The 18,920-nt window shown below is 39.0% G+C and overlaps 2 protein-coding genes across 6 annotated transcripts in view; one reads left to right on the top strand and one right to left on the bottom strand.

The window, feature by feature from the left end:
* Positions 1–698: 698 nt before the first annotated feature.
* The window catches only part of LOC110445366, a 28,790-nt gene continuing 10,568 nt past the window's right edge, over positions 699–18,920 (top strand). For all 3 annotated transcript variants that reach the window (XR_002462348.1, XM_021489938.1, XM_021489937.1), the window contains exons 1-3: positions 699–807; positions 12,716–12,835; positions 15,017–17,028. Coding sequence is in view for 2 of the 3 variants with exons in the window: in XM_021489938.1 (XP_021345613.1) it covers positions 15,042–17,028 (1,987 nt within the window). In the remaining variant the exon portion in view is untranslated. The remainder of the gene's footprint in view (positions 808–12,715; positions 12,836–15,016; positions 17,029–18,920) is intronic.
* The window catches only part of LOC110445367 (uncharacterized protein DDB_G0290685-like), a 43,569-nt gene continuing 29,206 nt past the window's right edge, over positions 4,558–18,920 (bottom strand). Inside the window, exons 1-5 of one of the 3 annotated variants that reach the window (XM_021489939.1) lie at positions 12,445–12,510; positions 9,763–9,890; positions 8,318–8,473; positions 7,572–7,723; positions 4,558–6,651 (exon numbers count right to left, since the gene is read on the bottom strand). In XM_021489939.1, the coding sequence (XP_021345614.1) occupies positions 5,295–6,651; positions 7,572–7,723; positions 8,318–8,473; positions 9,763–9,882 (1,785 nt within the window). In that variant the 5' untranslated portion in view covers positions 9,883–9,890; positions 12,445–12,510 and the 3' untranslated portion in view covers positions 4,558–5,294. Of the gene's footprint in view, positions 6,652–7,571; positions 7,724–8,317; positions 8,474–9,762; positions 9,891–12,444; positions 12,511–18,920 lie in introns of those variants that run through there. The other 2 variants (XM_021489940.1, XM_021489941.1) reach the window with 2 other exon arrangements.

The raw sequence follows: 18,920 nt of genomic DNA, 5'->3' as shown, positions 1-18,920 counted from the left end.
AGTGAAATTTAGCACTCTTTTAGTGGTAAGGCAAACCAATTTGTGTTGCGTGTATCTCTTCCTCCCATAGATGTTCCTGTCGACTCTCGATCATTTTATCATCTGCTTGTATCCAAGATTAAGTCACTCATTTAAATGCACTTTCTTCCTGTTTTGGGAGCCAGGCAACCCCATTAATATTCTAGATATAATACTAGCCGCTTCCTAACAACTCGGCTAGGGAGCATTTCTCTTCGACTCATTCGGTAGAGACTAGAAATCCAGAGGTCCTCGGTTTGACTCCTGATGGAGGCATTTAAAACAATGACCCCTGTTACATTAATAACCATTGTAATATGTAGAAATGCATTGCAAAATTTGATATAAAGCATAATACCGATCCATGAAAAAAATTGAAATAACATTGTTTGCCTTATTTTTACCGACATCCCAATTTTTGTCACGCATATTACCCGAAACACATATATTTTTCGATTTGGACTTGTAATACGAACTATGTTACAACAGAGGATGTAGTGTTGACGCGTCAGGAACACGTTACAAATTCATAAATCACGTATGCATGACACCAGAAATATTTTCTTGTATAACGTACAGAGAAGTGTAAACTAAAATTTCAATTCCGAGAGTCGCTTTGCCGAGCTGTAATTAAGTTACCTGTAAATTTGTTTTATTCAATCTCTGTGTATGATGCCGTATGGCCGGTCGTATTTGCGGGGCAAGTATACGTTATCGCGAAAATGTCCTACACCCAAGTCATCAACATACAGTGCAACCGACTGGAAAATTGTATAAGTACAGCCAGAAGTAAGTATGTGTACATATATCAAAGAAACGACCCTGTTATGCGGTGTAAATTAAATTATATATGATACGTGTCTGTAATCACCTAGACCACAAACAGATGTAGTCACGTGTCTGGTGCCTCTCGCAGGGACCTGAGAATAGGTTACAGCTGTATTTGGACCATCCTCGATACTAGAGGTTACGCTCACTTTCGCTCTCTACAGCCCTGGGAAATTGAAGACACGAAAAAATCTGTTTGATCGGTCTCAGGTAAAAAAACCCACAATGACCAATCGCTAGGCTGATACCTGACCTTTGAAGATTACAAAGGANTCTCTACACCCCTGGGAAATTGAAGACACGAAAAAATCTGTTTGATCGGTCTCAGGTAAAAAAAAAACCACTGACCAATCGCTAGGCTGATACCTGACCTTTGAAGATTACAAAGGAGAGACGCCCGCCTATCAACTTTTACCGTTACGTGACTGCGAGATTATTTTGATGTATTCCAGGGGTGTAGAGAGCGAACGTGAGCGTAACCCCTTGGAAATCGAGGATGTATTTGGACCTAAACTAAGGTGTTTATAGTAATTCTAACATGTTTTAGGGTTTAGATCGACTTTTAGTGGTAACTTCTTACATGGACATTTTGTGAAATCTGATTTCCGAATAAATCTGAAATAGCGATTGAACGGGACTTTTGTTACAAGACGTCCTGCAAAATGTAGTCGACATCCACACAATCCTAACCCCACCACCAGAAATAACAGTAATGCATGATTACGGTTTAGTGGTTGTATCGCCTATCCCAGGGCGTGTTCAGTTGCTTCGTTGTCCAGGGTGTCGTTTGCCTGATCAGAGACGTACACATGTGTACGTATCTTCTTCTTCTTCCAATAATCTACATACCACCTCTGGTGTATTTTCGCAGATGATATATAAAATAATTGTCTGGCCTGCTTTATCAAAATTCTGTCAGTACTCTGTTTGGTCCGATTTTCTTTGCACCAAGGGTTCATCTGGTCAACATGTTTTCGTGGTCTTGATTTTGTCACGTGTTCATTGGCTAGGGTTCTGTGTGGTGACCAGACAGCGTTCGATTGGCCATGCTTTTTTCAATCAAGGTTTTGATAAGTATACATTCTAATGTCAGTACATCTGTAAGCATGTATACATGTATATCTACAGGGGCGTTTCTAGTATATTTGAAAGCGGGGGCGTCTAATCTAATCTTTCGTCGAGCGGAGCAAGGAAAAACAAAATTTGGACCATTTTTTTGCTAAAAAACATAAATTAATTGTGAAATGCACTTATGTAACGGTTCCTGACTTGGAGCATGTATATTTTATAGTTAAGGCGTCAGGGTATCTATGTGTTTAATTAATGAATATGATAAATTGCCATATTCAATACAACATTAGCGGATTACGATAGTGGTTTTTTTGTGTCTTTTTTGAAAAGGGGGGCGTACGCCAATTACGCCCTCACCTGGACCCGCCCCTGAACTAAATCAACAAAAAAGTAGATGTGTACTTGCCAACTATTTGAAATTTCCATGTGGGAAATTGGGTGTTCTAGGAATTAAAAGCACGAACCATAGAGTAAATCAAATTCCAGTTTGAAAAAGCTCAATTTAAGGGTCTAATATCGAGTCTCCCTCTAAAACAGTTGGCAGGTATGTCAGGGTCCTGATACAGGTATACAGGGCGGCATTCTTGTTTGTCCTGTCGGGAACCTTCTGTACTAGCACAACACAAGTAAAGGGGGACAACCGCATAATTTAACATTATCCTTTTTCAGGTGGTCATAATTTTATTGTGATGTTTACCTGTACAACGCCATCACATTACGGCGTTTATGGTTTTCACTTATTTAGAGCCCATTCTTATTTAAATCCAAGGCTTTGATCAGTGGAGTAGTAAAATACACATCAATGTTGGAGTTCTGGCTACTGGATTCCTGTATTTCAAAAACACAGACCCTTTGTATTACTGGCCGTATCACTATACACAGAGACACGGATATACGGAAAAGATAAAACACAGGATTTGCCAATCATTGGAAATATTTGAAATTTTATTGAAACAATTAACTGCACCAAAATCAACTTTGATTTATATTGGGATACCCGAGTGTACTGTAGGTTGTCTCACAAACAAATATTTATACTGGGATACAGGGGTGTACTGTAGGTTGTCTCAAAAACAAATATTTATACTTGGATACAGGAGTGTACTAAAGGTTGTCTCAAAAACAAATATTTATACTGGGATACAGGAGTGTACTGTAGGTTGTCTCAAAAACAAATATTTATACTGGGATACAGGAGTGTACTGTAGGTTGTCTCAAAAACAAATATTTATACTTGGATACATGAGTGTACTGTAGGTTGTCTCTCAAAAACAAATTTATACTGGGATACAGGAGTGTACTGAAGGTTGTCTCAAAAACAAATATTTATACTTGGATACAGGAGTGTACTGTAGCAGAGACATATAAAGCCAGTATGTATGTCGCTGACTTAAGGTAGTCTAACAAACAGGTTTCCTGAGATATAACACAACAAGAGGCCCAAGAGGGCCTGTATCACTCACCTGAATATTTAAGCAGTCATAGCAAAATATTCTCATTAAATATTGTATTGCACTAAAAATATTTCCCTCGCAAACTTTGTTGGCTCCATCTGTTGAAACAACCAGCAAAATAAGATTCTATGCTTTTTGATTCTTCTTCAGAAGTTGCTTGACATAATTTTCCCTGTAACCTTGTAAGTAGGTTAATGTCATTTTCCTTCTCAAATTGGTTAGCTCTATTCAAAAATGCTACCAGCCAAATCTTATGAACCCAATCCTTTTAGTTCTTGAGAACAAATCCTTTAAAATGTTGTTGACCTCTGTGACACCTCTAAAGTAGGTTGAGGTCATTTTCATTCGCAAACTTTGGTGAGCTCTATTCCAAGAAGTCACCAGCTAAATATTATAATTTTATGAATTTTAATTCTTCAGAAGACGTAGTTTGAACTGTTTTGACATATTTTAACGCTGTGACCTTGAAAGTAAGTCAAGGTCATTTTCATACTCAAACTTTGTTTGGCTCTTTCCCAGGAAATAACCAGCCAAATATTAAGGTTCTATACCGTCCAGTTCTTCAGAAGAAGTTGTTGTAAGTGTTAGACATATCTGACTCCTGTGACCTTGAAAGTAGGTCAAGGTCATTTTCATTCGCAAACTTTGTTGGGCTCCTTTCCAGGAAATAACCAGCCAAATATTAAGGTTCTATACCATCTAGTTCTTCAGAAGAAGTTGTTTTTTAAGAGTTTGACATATCTGCCTCATGTGACCTTAAAAGTAGGTCAAGGTCATTTTTATTCTCAAACTTTGTTGGGCTCTTTCCCAGAAAGCTACAAGCCAAATATTTAGGTTCTATAATTTTCAGATCTTCAGAAGTCGTTTTCAGCATTAAAAATATCTGACTCCTGTGACCTTGAAAGTAGGTCAAGGGCATTTTCGCTTTTTTAAACTTTGTCGGGCTCTATCCCAGGAAGCCACCAGCCAAATATAAAGATTCAATACCTTTTAGTTCTTCAGAAGAAGTCGTTTGAAGTGTTTGACACATTTGACCCCTGTGACCTTGAAAGTAGGTCAAGGTCATTTTCGATCTCAAACTTTGTCGGGCTCCTACCAACAAAGCCATCAGTCAAATATCCTGACTCTAGGCCTGTCCGTTCTTCAGAAGAAGTTGTTGTTTTAAGGAAAAGTTGCCGGACGCCGGACGGACGGATGGACGACAGACGCCGCACCATGACATAAGCTCACTTGGGCAGGTGAGCTAATAAAACTAAATAGGACTCAAAACATGACATATCACTGATCACCTGACCTTAGAGCCAACGACACATCTGACCTTAGAGCCAATGACACAGACTTTCATGTAAGCATGCACATTTTTAACTGAATCAATTGATATGATGACTAAAAGAAAAAGTACTTTTAACTAAAAGTAGTCTGGATTTAAGGAGGGGGCCAAAGAGGGGGCTGAAGACTGCAAATAGAAGGGTTGAGCTTCGGGCTGAAGAGGAAGAAGAAGAAGAGGAAAAAAAAGAAGAAGAAGAAGAAGAAGAAGAAGAAGAAGAAGAAGAATAGGACATAATGATAAGTTCATAAATCGAGAAGGGATAACAATAAGAGAAAGAGGGGATCATTACTGTAGAGGGCTCCAGAATGTAAACTGAAGGGCACATGACTGGAGGATGAGAACAGGAACCGTCATCATTTAAGTGTTTTCATGCTCAAACTCAGATTCTGTGCTAACTCCCAATTCCTTGTTTCAGTGATTCATTTTCAAATTTCACATTTTTCAACTATTGATTAAATTTTGGTGAGGCTTGAAGCAAACTAATGTTTTAAATATCTAAATGTTACTTTTTCGACTTGTTTTGCATGATTTGAGTTAGAAAAGAGTTTGTTTGAATACGGACCTATGATTCTTAACAGAACCAAAGAGACTTCCTACAGTGCCAAATCCTCATCAGTGATATCTTCTGTTACAAACATAGGCTGCAAAGGAATGGACTTTTGTGTCAGTGGTCTTGAAATATGACCAGAAAAGCCAATCCTTTGTTCAGATTTGGAAACATTGGACCTCTCCTGGTTACACCTAGTTACTGGCGATACAGTAGGTAGTTCTTCACTGGATGTGTGTTCTGTGACATACGAATTGTGAGTGCCCTCACTAAAACCTGCTTCTGGCTGTCGGTCTCTCACACATTTTGAATATCCACCATTTATTATACCATCCTTACCTTGACAGTCAGTGTTGCCCTGTTTCTCCTCTAGGCCAATAAGACTGTTGTAGTTATCTCCCTTTAATCTCCTGTCATTACCTTCAATACCTAAACGTTTTCTTCCCTCACTAAATTCCCCTCCTGTCCACATCTTATGCTGGCTCTGTCTCCACATCCTATCAGGGTTAGTCAACTTTTCTGTTAATGAACCTGTATTATTTAGTAAATCTTTCAGTTTTCCTACCTTGACAGAGGAGTCTAGAACAGTCCCGGTGTCCTCCCTGTTTCTCTCCTCTCTACTTTGGACACACATAACATCACTTGCAGATTTTTTCATTTCCTTATTCCAATCATTTTGATTTTTTTTTGACAAGTTAGTCTTTTCATATTGTTCTGTTAACGTGCAGGTCTCTTCACCTGAATCAGACTCATCTTCATACTTACTCCATTTAGATACAATCTGATTATTTTTCATACCATCATGATGACCTTGACCTCTATTTACACTTTGACTTTTGGTAGGAACCTGATGATGACCTCCATCTCTATTTAAACTTTGACCTTCAGTCATAACCTGATAATGACCTTGACCTCTGTTAAAAGTCTGAACTTTCTTTATATCCTGATAATTACCATGCCCTGTGCCAGCTGACAGACCTGACTGACATTCAAACAATTCATCTTTTTGATCTTCATTGTAACATAAATATTGATCCGCATCATTTTCGTATCCATCCAAACTTGACCTATGTCCTTGACCTTTGTTGTAATTTCTAGCTGAGTTTATAGAGTTTGTGGACTGGAATCCTCCCTGGAGATGAGACTTGTTTTCCTGAAGTTGGATAATAGGATTGATCAGGGACTGACCAGCATCTTCTTGTCTAACATTGATGTATGACCCTCCAGGACCACTATCCATTATGTATGACCCTCCAGGACCACTATCCATGATGTATGACCCTCCAGGACCACTATCCATCCTTGATAGTCTCCTTCTAGCATGACTTTGATGTCTACGGTTATCAAATTGTGACTGCTCAGAGGATTCCTCTTCATAATCATCATGCTTCTGATTCCTTTTTCTGAAAAAATGCAAGGAATCATCAGTTACTTGGGTGATTGGGTGGTGCAGTAGACAGCGCACTTGCCTTTCACCAGGGTGGCCGGGGTTTGATTCCCCGATCAGACTTGACAAGGTTTGGGTCACCTGCCCCACTATGTGAGTTTTAACATCCAACAAGAGAGATTAATATAAGTTGAAATAACGTGTTTCATAATTGTTGTAAAATAAATAAAGTATGTATATATATAATCAGTTATTTTCAGCAACTTTTATCCAAATCTGACAGACAATTTCTGATAAGACCTTTAAAATATGATTGTTTACGCATGACTGACAACAGCTGAGTGACTCATTGACCTCACAAGAACAAGTCCATTTACCTATTAATCATAACATTACTGTTTAAACCTTTCTATTTTAACGGTCAAAACCCTTATATGGATCTTTGGTCAATAAATATAAGGAAACTATACTAAAGATATAAACAAAAACTGTGAGCGAAATGTGGAGAGTGAATTTTCTATTTTCTGATGGTGTGTAATAAATAGCTTCAGCATTTATATATATAGTTAAGTGACAGCTATTGTTAAACACATAAGTTGTCTATACTTAGGCCAAAGAAAAAATAGTTATGTTTCTGCTATCATCCCCAGAAAAAATAGGGTAGGTATGTGGGCAATGTTTTTCGTTTTGGAAAATATCTTCACGTGCTTATATAGAGCAGGATCTCCTACTTTAACAGTGTATATCACTAAAGGCCAATACAAACTTTAGGGTAGACACAAAAATCTAGGGTAGGTAAGGTTAGCAGAAACACATATTTGTTTCTATTTGGCCTTAGTACTTCAGTGACGACTACAGCACCGACAACACATTAACTGGCTGCTGTTTACACCTATACACAATATTTACAGTGCGGACCAGTTTGGGTATACAAACCTTTTTCTTGTCATCTGTTTCTGCCTGAACTCTGCCATATCTGTGGTGAAACGATCATCATATTGTCCATCCTCTGCAACATCTTCTTCCTCCTGTTCAGAGGTCACAAACTGTGACCAGCGGTCAATAGATGGAATGCTGTCCCCGCCAATCTGGAGAAACCAGAACAAAATGAGATGACCCTATACACCTAGCTATGGTATATGAAAATTTTAAAAGAGTTGGAGTAATCAGCCATTGACTGATGTATGACTGGGGGCCAGAAGCACCTTAATTTTGGTAAGAGACCCTTGATCAGCGGTCCATGGTTGCTCCGTACTTGGGCCCAGCTTTTATTACTATTATATGTCCGATTCCTCAAAACTCGATTATCAGTGGCAATTCCTGGCATTGCCTCAAAGAACACCTAGAAATGTGTCATTGCCTGGGGACAATATACTCAGTACCTGGTAAGATATGTAAAGCAAACTACTACATATTTAACAACTAAAGATTACTCTAAAATAGATCCATCACAGATAATCTGGATTTCAAAACATCTGACAGATCATGCCTCAAACCTCACTTGCTGCAATTTGCATTTTTCAGCGTTCACATTACCACTTCTTCTTCTGTTGTGAGGCTCAGGTTGTGCCAAAGGAGCAATTCCTTAAAGGGAACACTACCATAATACAGCTAGTGTCTAACCCTGGTAACACAATTTGATACAACATGACTTCTCACTTCTATGTTTAAGACCTTCTCACCTGTGTCTGTGATGTCTCTGGTATCTCTGATTGTTCCCCACAGATACTTGATTCAGTAGGCGTTTCTAGGGTGACCTGTTCTATTTCTCCTCTCAGATTGTTTAGTTTCTGGACATGGTGCCGACAGTCTGCTGCTGCTGCTCCCCTCCCGAACACCTGGTCAGCAATATTACATACATGTACAGAGTCCCAACAGGCTTTGCTCCTCTGAGCTGGTATCCAGAACCAAATTTTTAAATTTTTAAAATATCCCTTCACCTTTACACGATATGATTGACACAATTGTCACCTTGTGCCTTCTTGTCATTCAATGTTTTAACAAATTGGACCCTAAAGACATCAAAGAGGATAGATATTGGTAGGTCATTTATTTAAAAAAAAGTAAAGTCTTCCATCCCAGCATGTTCATCCCAGCATGTTAACTCATTCACCCCTCAAATTTCATAATGAACTATTCCAACCTTTGAATTGGAAGGGTTCAAATGTGTCTTCAGGGGTCAATGAGTTAATGGCTAAATATCATGAACCTAGGCCTCTTGGTTATTATGAAATAATTAATTAAATTTGTTTTTTGTTTTACGAAAACTTGACTCCTTTAACATTGAAAATATATCAAGATATTTCATTTGAACCAAAATTGACAATTCATCCATATCATAAAGCATCCTTCTGGCCAAATATAATCTGCCTTGGCATTTTGGTTATTAAGAAGACATGGTTTAAAAGTTTAAACAAATATAACCTTGTGACCTTGAAAGTGGTTCCAGGTTTTTCATGTGAACAAACTTGATAGCCCTTCATCCCTGAAAGCTACTGGCTAAATAGCAGGACTCTAGGCCTCTTGGTGATTCAAAAGATGTTGCTTGAATGTTTTAACCAATTTGACACCAGATTTTTTTTCTACAGGTAAAGGTCATTCATTTGAAAATCCCTTGATTTATCCCTTATACCAGCATGCTTTGTGTCAATTATCAGGTTAGAAATTTTGCTTGTTCAGAAGATGTTTTGCTTGTTTAGAAGATATTTTGCTTGTTTAGAAGATATTGTTTAAAAACTAAACCAATTTGAATCATGTGACCTTAACTGACTCAAGGCCATATGTTTGCGCATGTTTCATACAATTTTATCCTGTGAACTTGAAATGTCAAATCTTCAGCAGGCTCTTGACCAAATACATGTAGCATTAATATATTCATCCCAGGCCTATTGGTTATTCAGACATGCTTCAAAGGTTTTAACATCAGGTCAAGGTCATTCATTTCAATGAACACCATAGCAAATTATCACTGCCAGCAACTGGCAAAGTCTTAATGGCCCTTAATTTGGAAGACTTTGTTGAAATATTTAAACAAATTTGATCCCTGTGACCTTGAAGTGGGTTACTGCCAATTACTTGAATTAATTTGATTTCATTGGTGAAAAAGAGTTCTGTATTTTGATGTTACCTTGATCACAGACTGTTTTTCCCCACACATTTTACAGCTCCACTTCTTCGCCTTCTTGACCTGATGTACTTGGAATGTAGAGCACTGGTAACATCGCAGCACCTGGAATTCTTGTGGCATAGCTGGCACTTAAAGACAAGATAATATTCATCATTATAGGTCACTGTGTTTAATTGGTTTGACCAAAGTACCAGACAAACACTGTACCACAGAATAAGATTGCTATCTAAGTCCTTGATTGTACATATGTAGCGAAACTGGACTGGGTTGATCGTCAGCGACGTAGAGCGCCCGTATACAAGTTCCGAGGGGCCCGTATTCGAACCCAAGTCTGGCCATGCATTTTTCCATCTCCTTTTACACTGGTGCCTGTGACAAACCCTTGTTTCAAGCATTTGGTGTATAGCTTTGGGTAAGGGGATTACCCGAACCTGGATTGTAAATAGTTGTGTCGTCAGGGGAAAAAGTAGGGAGGAATGTAGCGGAACTGGACTGGGTTGGTTGTTAGGGACCAGGTAGTTCAATTAGTAGAGTACTAGTGTCCGTCTAGAGTTCGGAGGGCCCGGGTTCCAACCTTGGTCATGCGATGCATTTTTCATTCTCCTGTTACACATACTCAAACTCAAGACACTTATACTTCTATTAATTCATTACGTTCCCTAACCTGACTTTTCTCTGGCTCTGACACCAGACATCCACATTGTTAATTGTATCTCTCAAAATGTATAAGTCTGGTGTCAGGTCCAGAGGAAACTCAGGCTTAAACCAGACATGTCTAAGTCTGGTGTCAGGGCCAGAGGAAACTCGGGCTTAAACCAGACATGTCTAAGTCTGGTGTAAGGGCAAGAGGAAACTCTGACTATTTATTACCCATGCTGGGAGACCAAAGCAGGTCTTGATGAAAAAAACATCTTGAGGGCACTAATGACAATAATCACTACTACTCAAGTATTTGATGAAAAATACTTTGAAGCTCCAAACGTGCATAGCGCTCAATTTCAAGGGTTGGGAGGATATATTTTTAAACTGCCCAAGTATTTGATTGATTTCAAATATTTAATTCATATTTAGTCCTTAGGCAAAACTTCTGGAATGGTGATACTTACACGTACCTCTCTTCAAGGTATAAGAATATCACAGGGCTCTGATAGGTGTCAGGTTGTTTCAGTAACTTGACGCAAGTCGTTTCAGGACTTTTTTTGGGTCATTTCAGGACATACAGTATCAAAAGTAGTTTCAGGTTTTTTCATTTTTTTTCTTCTGTTTATAATTATACCATTCCCTAACTATATGTAAAAAAAACACATTTATTGTACAAATGCTAAGCACTGTAATGCACCAATCTAATTATGTACTATAAATCATATATATATAATGTTCACACAGACACAAATACATAACATAAAAACATCGTTCACAATATATTGCTGGATTTGATGAGTTGATGCACATGTCTAAAACACATTCTAAGTGTTTCATGTTTTACTTCTTTCATGAAATATAACTTAATTTTGATATAGCAAAAATTGTTAAAATCAATACCCATGGGTAATGCCCACTTTCGCTATCTACATCCCTGGAATATGTCATAACAAAATCGAAGACTCAATGTGTACCACCTTGTGGATGAGACCAGAAGACTAGATTGGTCCTTTGATGGACATCAAAAGAATCTCGCGGTCACGTAACGGTAAAAATTGACAGTCTTTGAAGTCGGGCATCGCTCCTTTGTACTCTTCAAAGGACAAGTATCAGCTTAGTGATTGGTCAGGTGTTTTTTTAACCTGACACCAATCAAATAGCTGGCCGCGTGCCTTCAGTTTTGCTAAGACATATTCCAAGGGTGTAGAGAGAGAAAGTGAGCACAATCCCTGGATCTGTATCTGTATCTGTATATTACTGGAAGATGATGTCGAGGATGATGAAACGGGAGCGAAATGTAATTTATAAGTGAAAATTGTACGAAACGACTTGCTTCAGTCCCGAAACATCTTGTGTTATGACTTGTTACCGAAACAACCTGTTACCGAAATGACTNCGCAAAAATTGTTAAAATCGATATCCATGGGCAATTCTCACTTTCTCTCTCAACATCGAAGGCTCAATTTAATGTGCAGCACCTTGCGGATGAGACGAGAAGACTAGATTGGTCCTTTAATGTACATCAAAAGAATCTCGCGGTCGCGTAACGGTAAAAATTGACAGGCTTTGAAGTGGGGCATCGCTCCTTTGTAATCTTCAAAGGACAAGTATCAGCCCAGTGATTAGTCAGGCTTTTTTACCGGACACCAATCAAATAGCTAGCCGCGTGCCTTCATTTTTGCTAAGACATATAGTCCAAGAGTGTAGAGAGCGAAATGAGCACAATCCCTGAATCTGTATCTGTATCTGTATATTACTGGAAGATGATGTCGAGGATGATGAAACGGGAGCGAAATGTAATGTATAAGTGAAAATTGCAAGTGTCCCGAAACGACTTGTTTCAGTCCCGAAACATCTTGTGTTATGACTTGTTACCGAAACGACCTGTTACCGAAATGACTAGCATTCCTCTGATAGTTTCGAAACATCCACCTAGCTAAGACTTAAGAGCAAAGTCCCTATTTTAATTGCAGGGGCCTCAGGCTTCCAATAACAATTCAATTATCAAACATCAAATTGACGAGAACACTCCGCGCTTACCTCAAAATTTTCTGAAATGACAGATGTGCAGTGTGTACTTTCACTTTGTGACTCCCGCCATAAGTCAGGGAGATATTATTTGCTAACGTAAATTGTTAAGTTTTATGCGTCGTAATCAATGTGCTACCTTCTGGATAAAATATTATCCAAAGAATAATACTAGACTTTTTAATTAAATGTTTATGTGGTATATCATTTTGTTTTTTTCTTCGTATACTGAAAATAATTTTGTTTACTAATACCGAAAACTGATACCTCCTTCTTCGTTTAGTGACCTCGTTTTCAACCAGGAAGTTGCACTAAAAATAATCGATCATGATTCGTCAAATCCCAATACACAAATGATGTTCCGGTTAGTGTGAAGGAATGGTGAAGTTTCTACGTCAGTGAGGTAAGGACAAAACCTGGGAAACAATAACACGGACATTTATACAATGTTAGTGTCGTCTGCATTTATCGTGTCGGGTAATTACAGAATAGGTCTCCTGAACTCGCAGTAATGTGATAGGATACATCGAAATGTTGTACAGCAATTCATGCAACTGTTTACACGATGACACGGGAAAATGTTTGGTCTACAGTATGTCCGTCCGTCTCTCTCAGTATAATATAATTATACTTGTTCACTTTGTTGTACTTCAGTACCATAAAAATAGTAAAAAGCTAAAGGGAGACAACAGACACGATGCTATTTGTTTTGATTTAGAGGAATTTAATAGAAATGTGGTTATTTGTTGACAGGTTATGGTAAAATAGGTGGTGACTATAGATATGTGATAGTGCCAAAGGTACTAGCCTCGTCTGTCGATGTAGTGGTAGTGCTAGATTAAGATGACAAGTCACTGTATATAGACATGTGCATATGGTATTTACAATATATTGATGCAGACAGATGGCAGGTCGCTAGCAATACAATTATCATGAACATTTACATATTCCACTGTTTTGTCAAAGAGCTGACCATTACACAGTGTTGTGCAGCTCTTCATTAGACTTAACATAAAGGTGTTTAATGGTAAAAGATGTATGTGTGTGTGTATTATGTTTACCTGGCTCCATAAACCAACAGCTCAACCAATCCAGCTACTGTAGCAGCCCCTGGGGACACTAGCCCCAACTGGGGCCTAAGCTCAGTCATATATATATATATCGACACCACTATTAAAGCTATAGCTATGTACAATGTAAATGTATAGTAGCGGAACTTGGCTGAGTCAATCGCCACTGACCAGGTAGCTCAGTGGGTAAAGTGTCAATCTAGAGTTTGTATGGTCCTGCATGGTTCGAATCCCAGTCTGGCCGGCATTTTTCTTTCTCCTACATGTATTACAGAAGTGGTAGACGGGTAGTTGAAACAGGTGACATTTATATAGAGAGTGGTAGCTATATAGGCTAGTGGTAAAATTGTCTTTTATATACATTTTATATACATGTAACAGAAAAACAATATGAGGAATGTGTGAGTGTTTGCAAGTTATAGTAATGTGTTGGCAACCCCCAACCAACTACTGACCACGCTCGATTTTGCTGAACTAGCGAGCATGTCCAAGGGTTAGAATGCATTTCTGTATTTCCCCCTCATATCCTTGTTTGTTAAACTATTCCCTTTCTGCTGTCTTGTCCGAGACTTGGCCCAGGAATCCCACAGGTTCTCCCTGTGTACCAATGAACCTTCAAATTCCCTAGCCACTGGGAACATGCCTTACAAAGAAACCACAGAATCCCACCGCTGCCACCAAATATAATACGCGGTAGGCACCTATCCATGCAGCCTCTGACCACGCTTCATGTTGCTCAACTAATCATGATGTCCTAGGGTTAGACAGCATCACTGGAAAAACTAGTTTGCCAGTAAAGCAGTACTTTACCATTATATTACTAGGGTGATATGTATGCATGCACAATTATACAATGAAATGGATTGAGTGGCATTGATGCATGATACTAGAAAACTGTGTTTTGATTCTTATATTGACCAGATACCTAATAATATCAGGTGAAATTTATTTATTTATTCTGGTATAAAACTTCTAGGCCTTAGCTGAAGGTTCGATCACCTTCTGATAAATCTTGTTAATTGGTAGTGGATATCTAATTTACTGTGTGTCTGGTTGATTACTTCAGTGAGTATGACCACTTTCCAGTTAGCTGAATCAGTTAGATCAGTGATTCGTTTCTGTTAGAGCGTGTGTCTAGAGTTCAGAGGTTCCAGGTTTGAATCCTGTTATGTTTTCCTCGCTTGTTAGCTCACCTGGCACAAAGTGCCAAGTGAGCTTATGCCGTGGCGCGGCGTCCGTCGTCCGTCCGTCGTCCGTCCGTCCGTCCGTCCGTCCGTCCGTCCGTCGTCCGTCCGTCGTCCGTCGTCAATATTTTACTTTAAACAACTTCTCCTTAATAACCGAAAGGCCTAGGGTGTCAATATTTGGCCAGAAGCAAACTTGGATGNCCCAGAACAGAAATATATGCGACAATTTGCATTGCCTAATGTTTTCATTATATATATTACTTAGCTTTATATATTGCTATAATGATTTGGGCCCAGATTTGACTAAATATTTTCCTTAAATTTCAGATATTAAATGAAAGCGTGAACCTACATGGAGGGAAATCTCAGACGAGGAAGGCCAACGCTCTGTATCAGTGAAGCGTTTGGTTTCTTAAATGATCCTGAGTATGGTGATAAAAGTGGAAAAGATGTCAACAACTTGGACAAGCATTTAAAAAAGTCTGTCAGTGATACAGGACTACTAAGGGGAGATAATACTAACGAGTTCCACCACCAAACACCCCTCTTAGAGAACAACACCTACACCATCCTGACATTTGTACAAGCTGATCAGTCAAATGCAAAATCTACTGTCACACAGACTTTGGATGATGAGGTTACCCCGTCAGCTGAATCTCAGTCCGATAAAGAATCAAGCAAATATACTATAGTTACTTGTGTTGATCACTCTGGAGCTAAACACGTGGTAGGAGAGGTAGGAGAGGTAGGAGGAGAAGAGAACAGTATGCCTGGAATTCTGACTGACCGTGGTTATCTCCCTTCTCCAGAAACCAAATGTACAGTCAATCAAAATGAGAGTGATCTAACTCTAAATGACACTGACCATCAATCAAGGGAGAAAATCACTCCTCAGCAAAGGGAGACAACCCATTCCCAAACAGGGGAATTTATCAATCCTCAGACAGGGGAGTCCATCAACTTTCAGGAACAAGAAACAATCAATCCTCATAATGGGGAACAGATTCCAATGCAATGTGCTTCAGACAATAGTGGAAAGATCACCGGTGATCAAAGTGTTCAAAATAGTCACAGAACAAATCAAAATGGGGGCATCTTAGAAAACGGTTCACAAAGTGGTAATCATTCACAGTCCACTGCTCATGTATCCCAACATTCACAAGCAAATCCATTAATACAGAATGGACTTTCTAAAAGTGTTATAAACATCAGTCATAGCCCTAAATCAGGAGATAACAATCTGGTAACTAAACGTGATGTAGACAATAAAACCAGCAGTAGGGATGAGGCTACTGCTGGTCAAACGCGGTCAAACACAGACCTGGTCACCGAGACCACCGACAATAAGGTCAGTGAGGAAGATGAGACGGTTGTGCTACGACCTCCGTCAATCACTGGTCCCGCAACGCCATCCCGACGGACACAACAGATTGTCAGTGATGTTTTTCATTTTTTAAAGGATATTGATTATGATGATGAAGATGACCTTGGGGATCTCGGCACAGAATCTGAACTGAATTCTAATGATACAACAGGGTCAAAAGTGTTTTCAGAGCCAAAACCCTCAAATGAAGCGGTCAGCAGCCTACTGCGTAAAAACTCTCTTGGCATGTTGCCCCCAGCTCCAGCTCCTAAGCCAAAGCGCACAAGTTCTAGTGCTCAAAATGAATCAATGTGTTCAAATCAAAGTGTTCCAGTTGAACCGGTAAGCCGCTCCAGGAGGGAAGGTCACAGGAGCCCACCTTCAGTAGCCCCTAAACCAAGGCGTTCTACAGCCAGCCAAGTCCTCAACTCACCTACTAATCAGATTCAGGAAGGTCTCGCCGATGGGGAGGATATGCTGAACCCTACTCCTGCAGAAAACAAAAGTTTAATTGCTGAAGACCAGGCCGCATGCTCAAATTCAGACCTTCCAAATCCAACGCTTAATTCCAGTATGGAGATAAAGAGCTCCAATCCATTGACGACTAATGACAATGTATCACTGACTTCTAACTCTACATCTGGAAATGACTCTGTGAACTCCGACCCTACTGTGAACTCTGACCCCACTGTGAACTCTGGCAACAACGTTGTTGATAGTGGCTGGGACTTCAGTAGCATGGTTGAAACAGAACCTGTGGATTCTCACCCTTCTCAGGAGGAGGGCCAATCAAGTCCTGTGAAGGTGCGACCAAGTCTTAGTCGTAGTGAGGCGATAGACGATACACAGGAGACCATAGGAAACGCTAGACCAGTGGAAGAACAGGAGCAAACTCTGACGCTCAGACGCAAAAAAAGTAGAACAAGGTCGACTACAAATGATGAGGAGAGTGCAGACTCATCAGACGATGACACAGGTAAATATAACAGATGACACAGGTAAATATAACAGATGACACAGGTAAATATAACAAATGACACAGGTAAATATAACAGATGATGACACAGGTTAATAATATTAACAGATGACACAGGTAAATATAACAGATGACACAGATAAATATAACAGATCTAGATGACACAGGTAAATATAACAGATGACACAGGCAAATATAACAGATGACACAGGTAAATATAACAAATGACATAGGTAAATATAACAGATGACACAGGTAAATATATCTGATGACACAGGTAAATATAGCTGATAACACAGGTAAAAATATAACAGAGACCTGTATAATGAAACTGGCCATATAATGCACCTTTTGATATTTTTGCCACCTGCCAATATAGTTCAAGGTTCCTTTGAAGGATTGCATTATCTCTATATTATGCCAACATTTTGTGTTAGGTGGTAGTTCAACACAAATTCATTATTAATCATAATGTGACTATTTCTTTTTTAGCCAACCATCTTCAGAGAGTGGGCTTTTAAAATCACCCTTTATCTGTAGTCTATGGTCTGTCCATATTTGGCCATACTTAAATGATTCTTGCTATTGCTGTTTCTTCAAAAGCTGTGAATCTATATAGAATTTCCTATGAGAGTTTCCCTTGGTCTATATTTCAGCCTAATGTTTTATTTTGAGAGAGAATGAAAATACAAAAAGGCTGCGAGGCATGATCATCAAGGGTTTTGACTAAACAAAATTCTGTCTTGTTAAACTTTTTACATATTTCTGTTTTAGTATATGCAGTAGTTTGTCAAAATATATCAAAATTTACCACAAAATCCATATATTGTTTATGCAAGACCTGTGGTAAAGCTATCTCTTGCTCGAAGTGGATTCATTAAGGAGTGGGTCCAGGGGAAGGCCCTAGTAGGGGGTCCAGGGGGCAGAAGCCCTCCAACCCATCCCCTGGCGGAAAAAATGAATATACATGTACTAATTTCAAGATCTACCTGTCCTTGGATAATTTTCAATGAGTAAAAACCCAAGAAGTTATTTCAAGATTAAGACATTCTGCAAAAAAATCATGTTTTTAATTACTAAACCACAAGCGGTGAGTTTGCTTTTATTGTTGTTGGTTTTTAGCTCACCTGCCCGAAGGGCAAGTGAGCTTATGTCATGGTGCAGCGCCCATCTGTCCATCGTCCGTCTGTCCGTCATCTGTCGTCGTCCATCAACTTTTCCTTTCAACAACTTTTTCTGAAGAACATGATATTTGGCTAAAAGCTTTGTTGGTAGGAGTCCGACAAAGTTTGAGAACAAAAATGACCTTGACCACATGGGTAAAATGTGTCAAACGCTTAAAACGACTTCTGAAGAACTAAAAGGTATAGAATCTTTATATTTGGCTAGTGGTTTCCTGGGATAGAGCCCAACAAAGTTTGAGAACGAAAATGACCTTCACCTACTTTCAAGGTCACAGCGGTCAAATATGTCAAACTCTTCAAACATCTTCTTCTGGAGAACTGAAAGGTATAAATTCTTCATATTTGACTGGTGGCTTCCTGGGATAGAGCCTGACAAAGTTTAAGAACAAAAATGACCTTGACCCACTTTCAAGGCCACAGGGGTCAAATATGTAAAACACTTCAAGTGACTTCTTCTGAAGAAATGAAAGGTATAGAATCTTCATATTTGGCTGATGACTTCTTTAGATAGAGCCCAACATAGTTTGCGAATGAAAATGACCTTGACCTACTTTCAGGGTTACAGACGTCAAATATGTCAAAAACATCAAATGACCTCTTCTGAATAATCGAAAGAATCATAATATTCAGCTGGTGGCTTCTTGGGATAGAGTTCGCCAAAGTTTGCAAATGAAAATGACGTCAATCTACTTTAAAGGTCACAGAGGT

This window comes from Mizuhopecten yessoensis, unplaced genomic scaffold (assembly GCF_002113885.1).
Source record: "Mizuhopecten yessoensis strain PY_sf001 unplaced genomic scaffold, ASM211388v2 scaffold2249, whole genome shotgun sequence".
NCBI lineage: Eukaryota > Metazoa > Mollusca > Bivalvia > Pectinida > Pectinidae > Mizuhopecten > Mizuhopecten yessoensis.
Note: the sequence above shows the minus strand (reverse complement) of the source record. Positions and strands in the feature narration are given on the sequence as shown.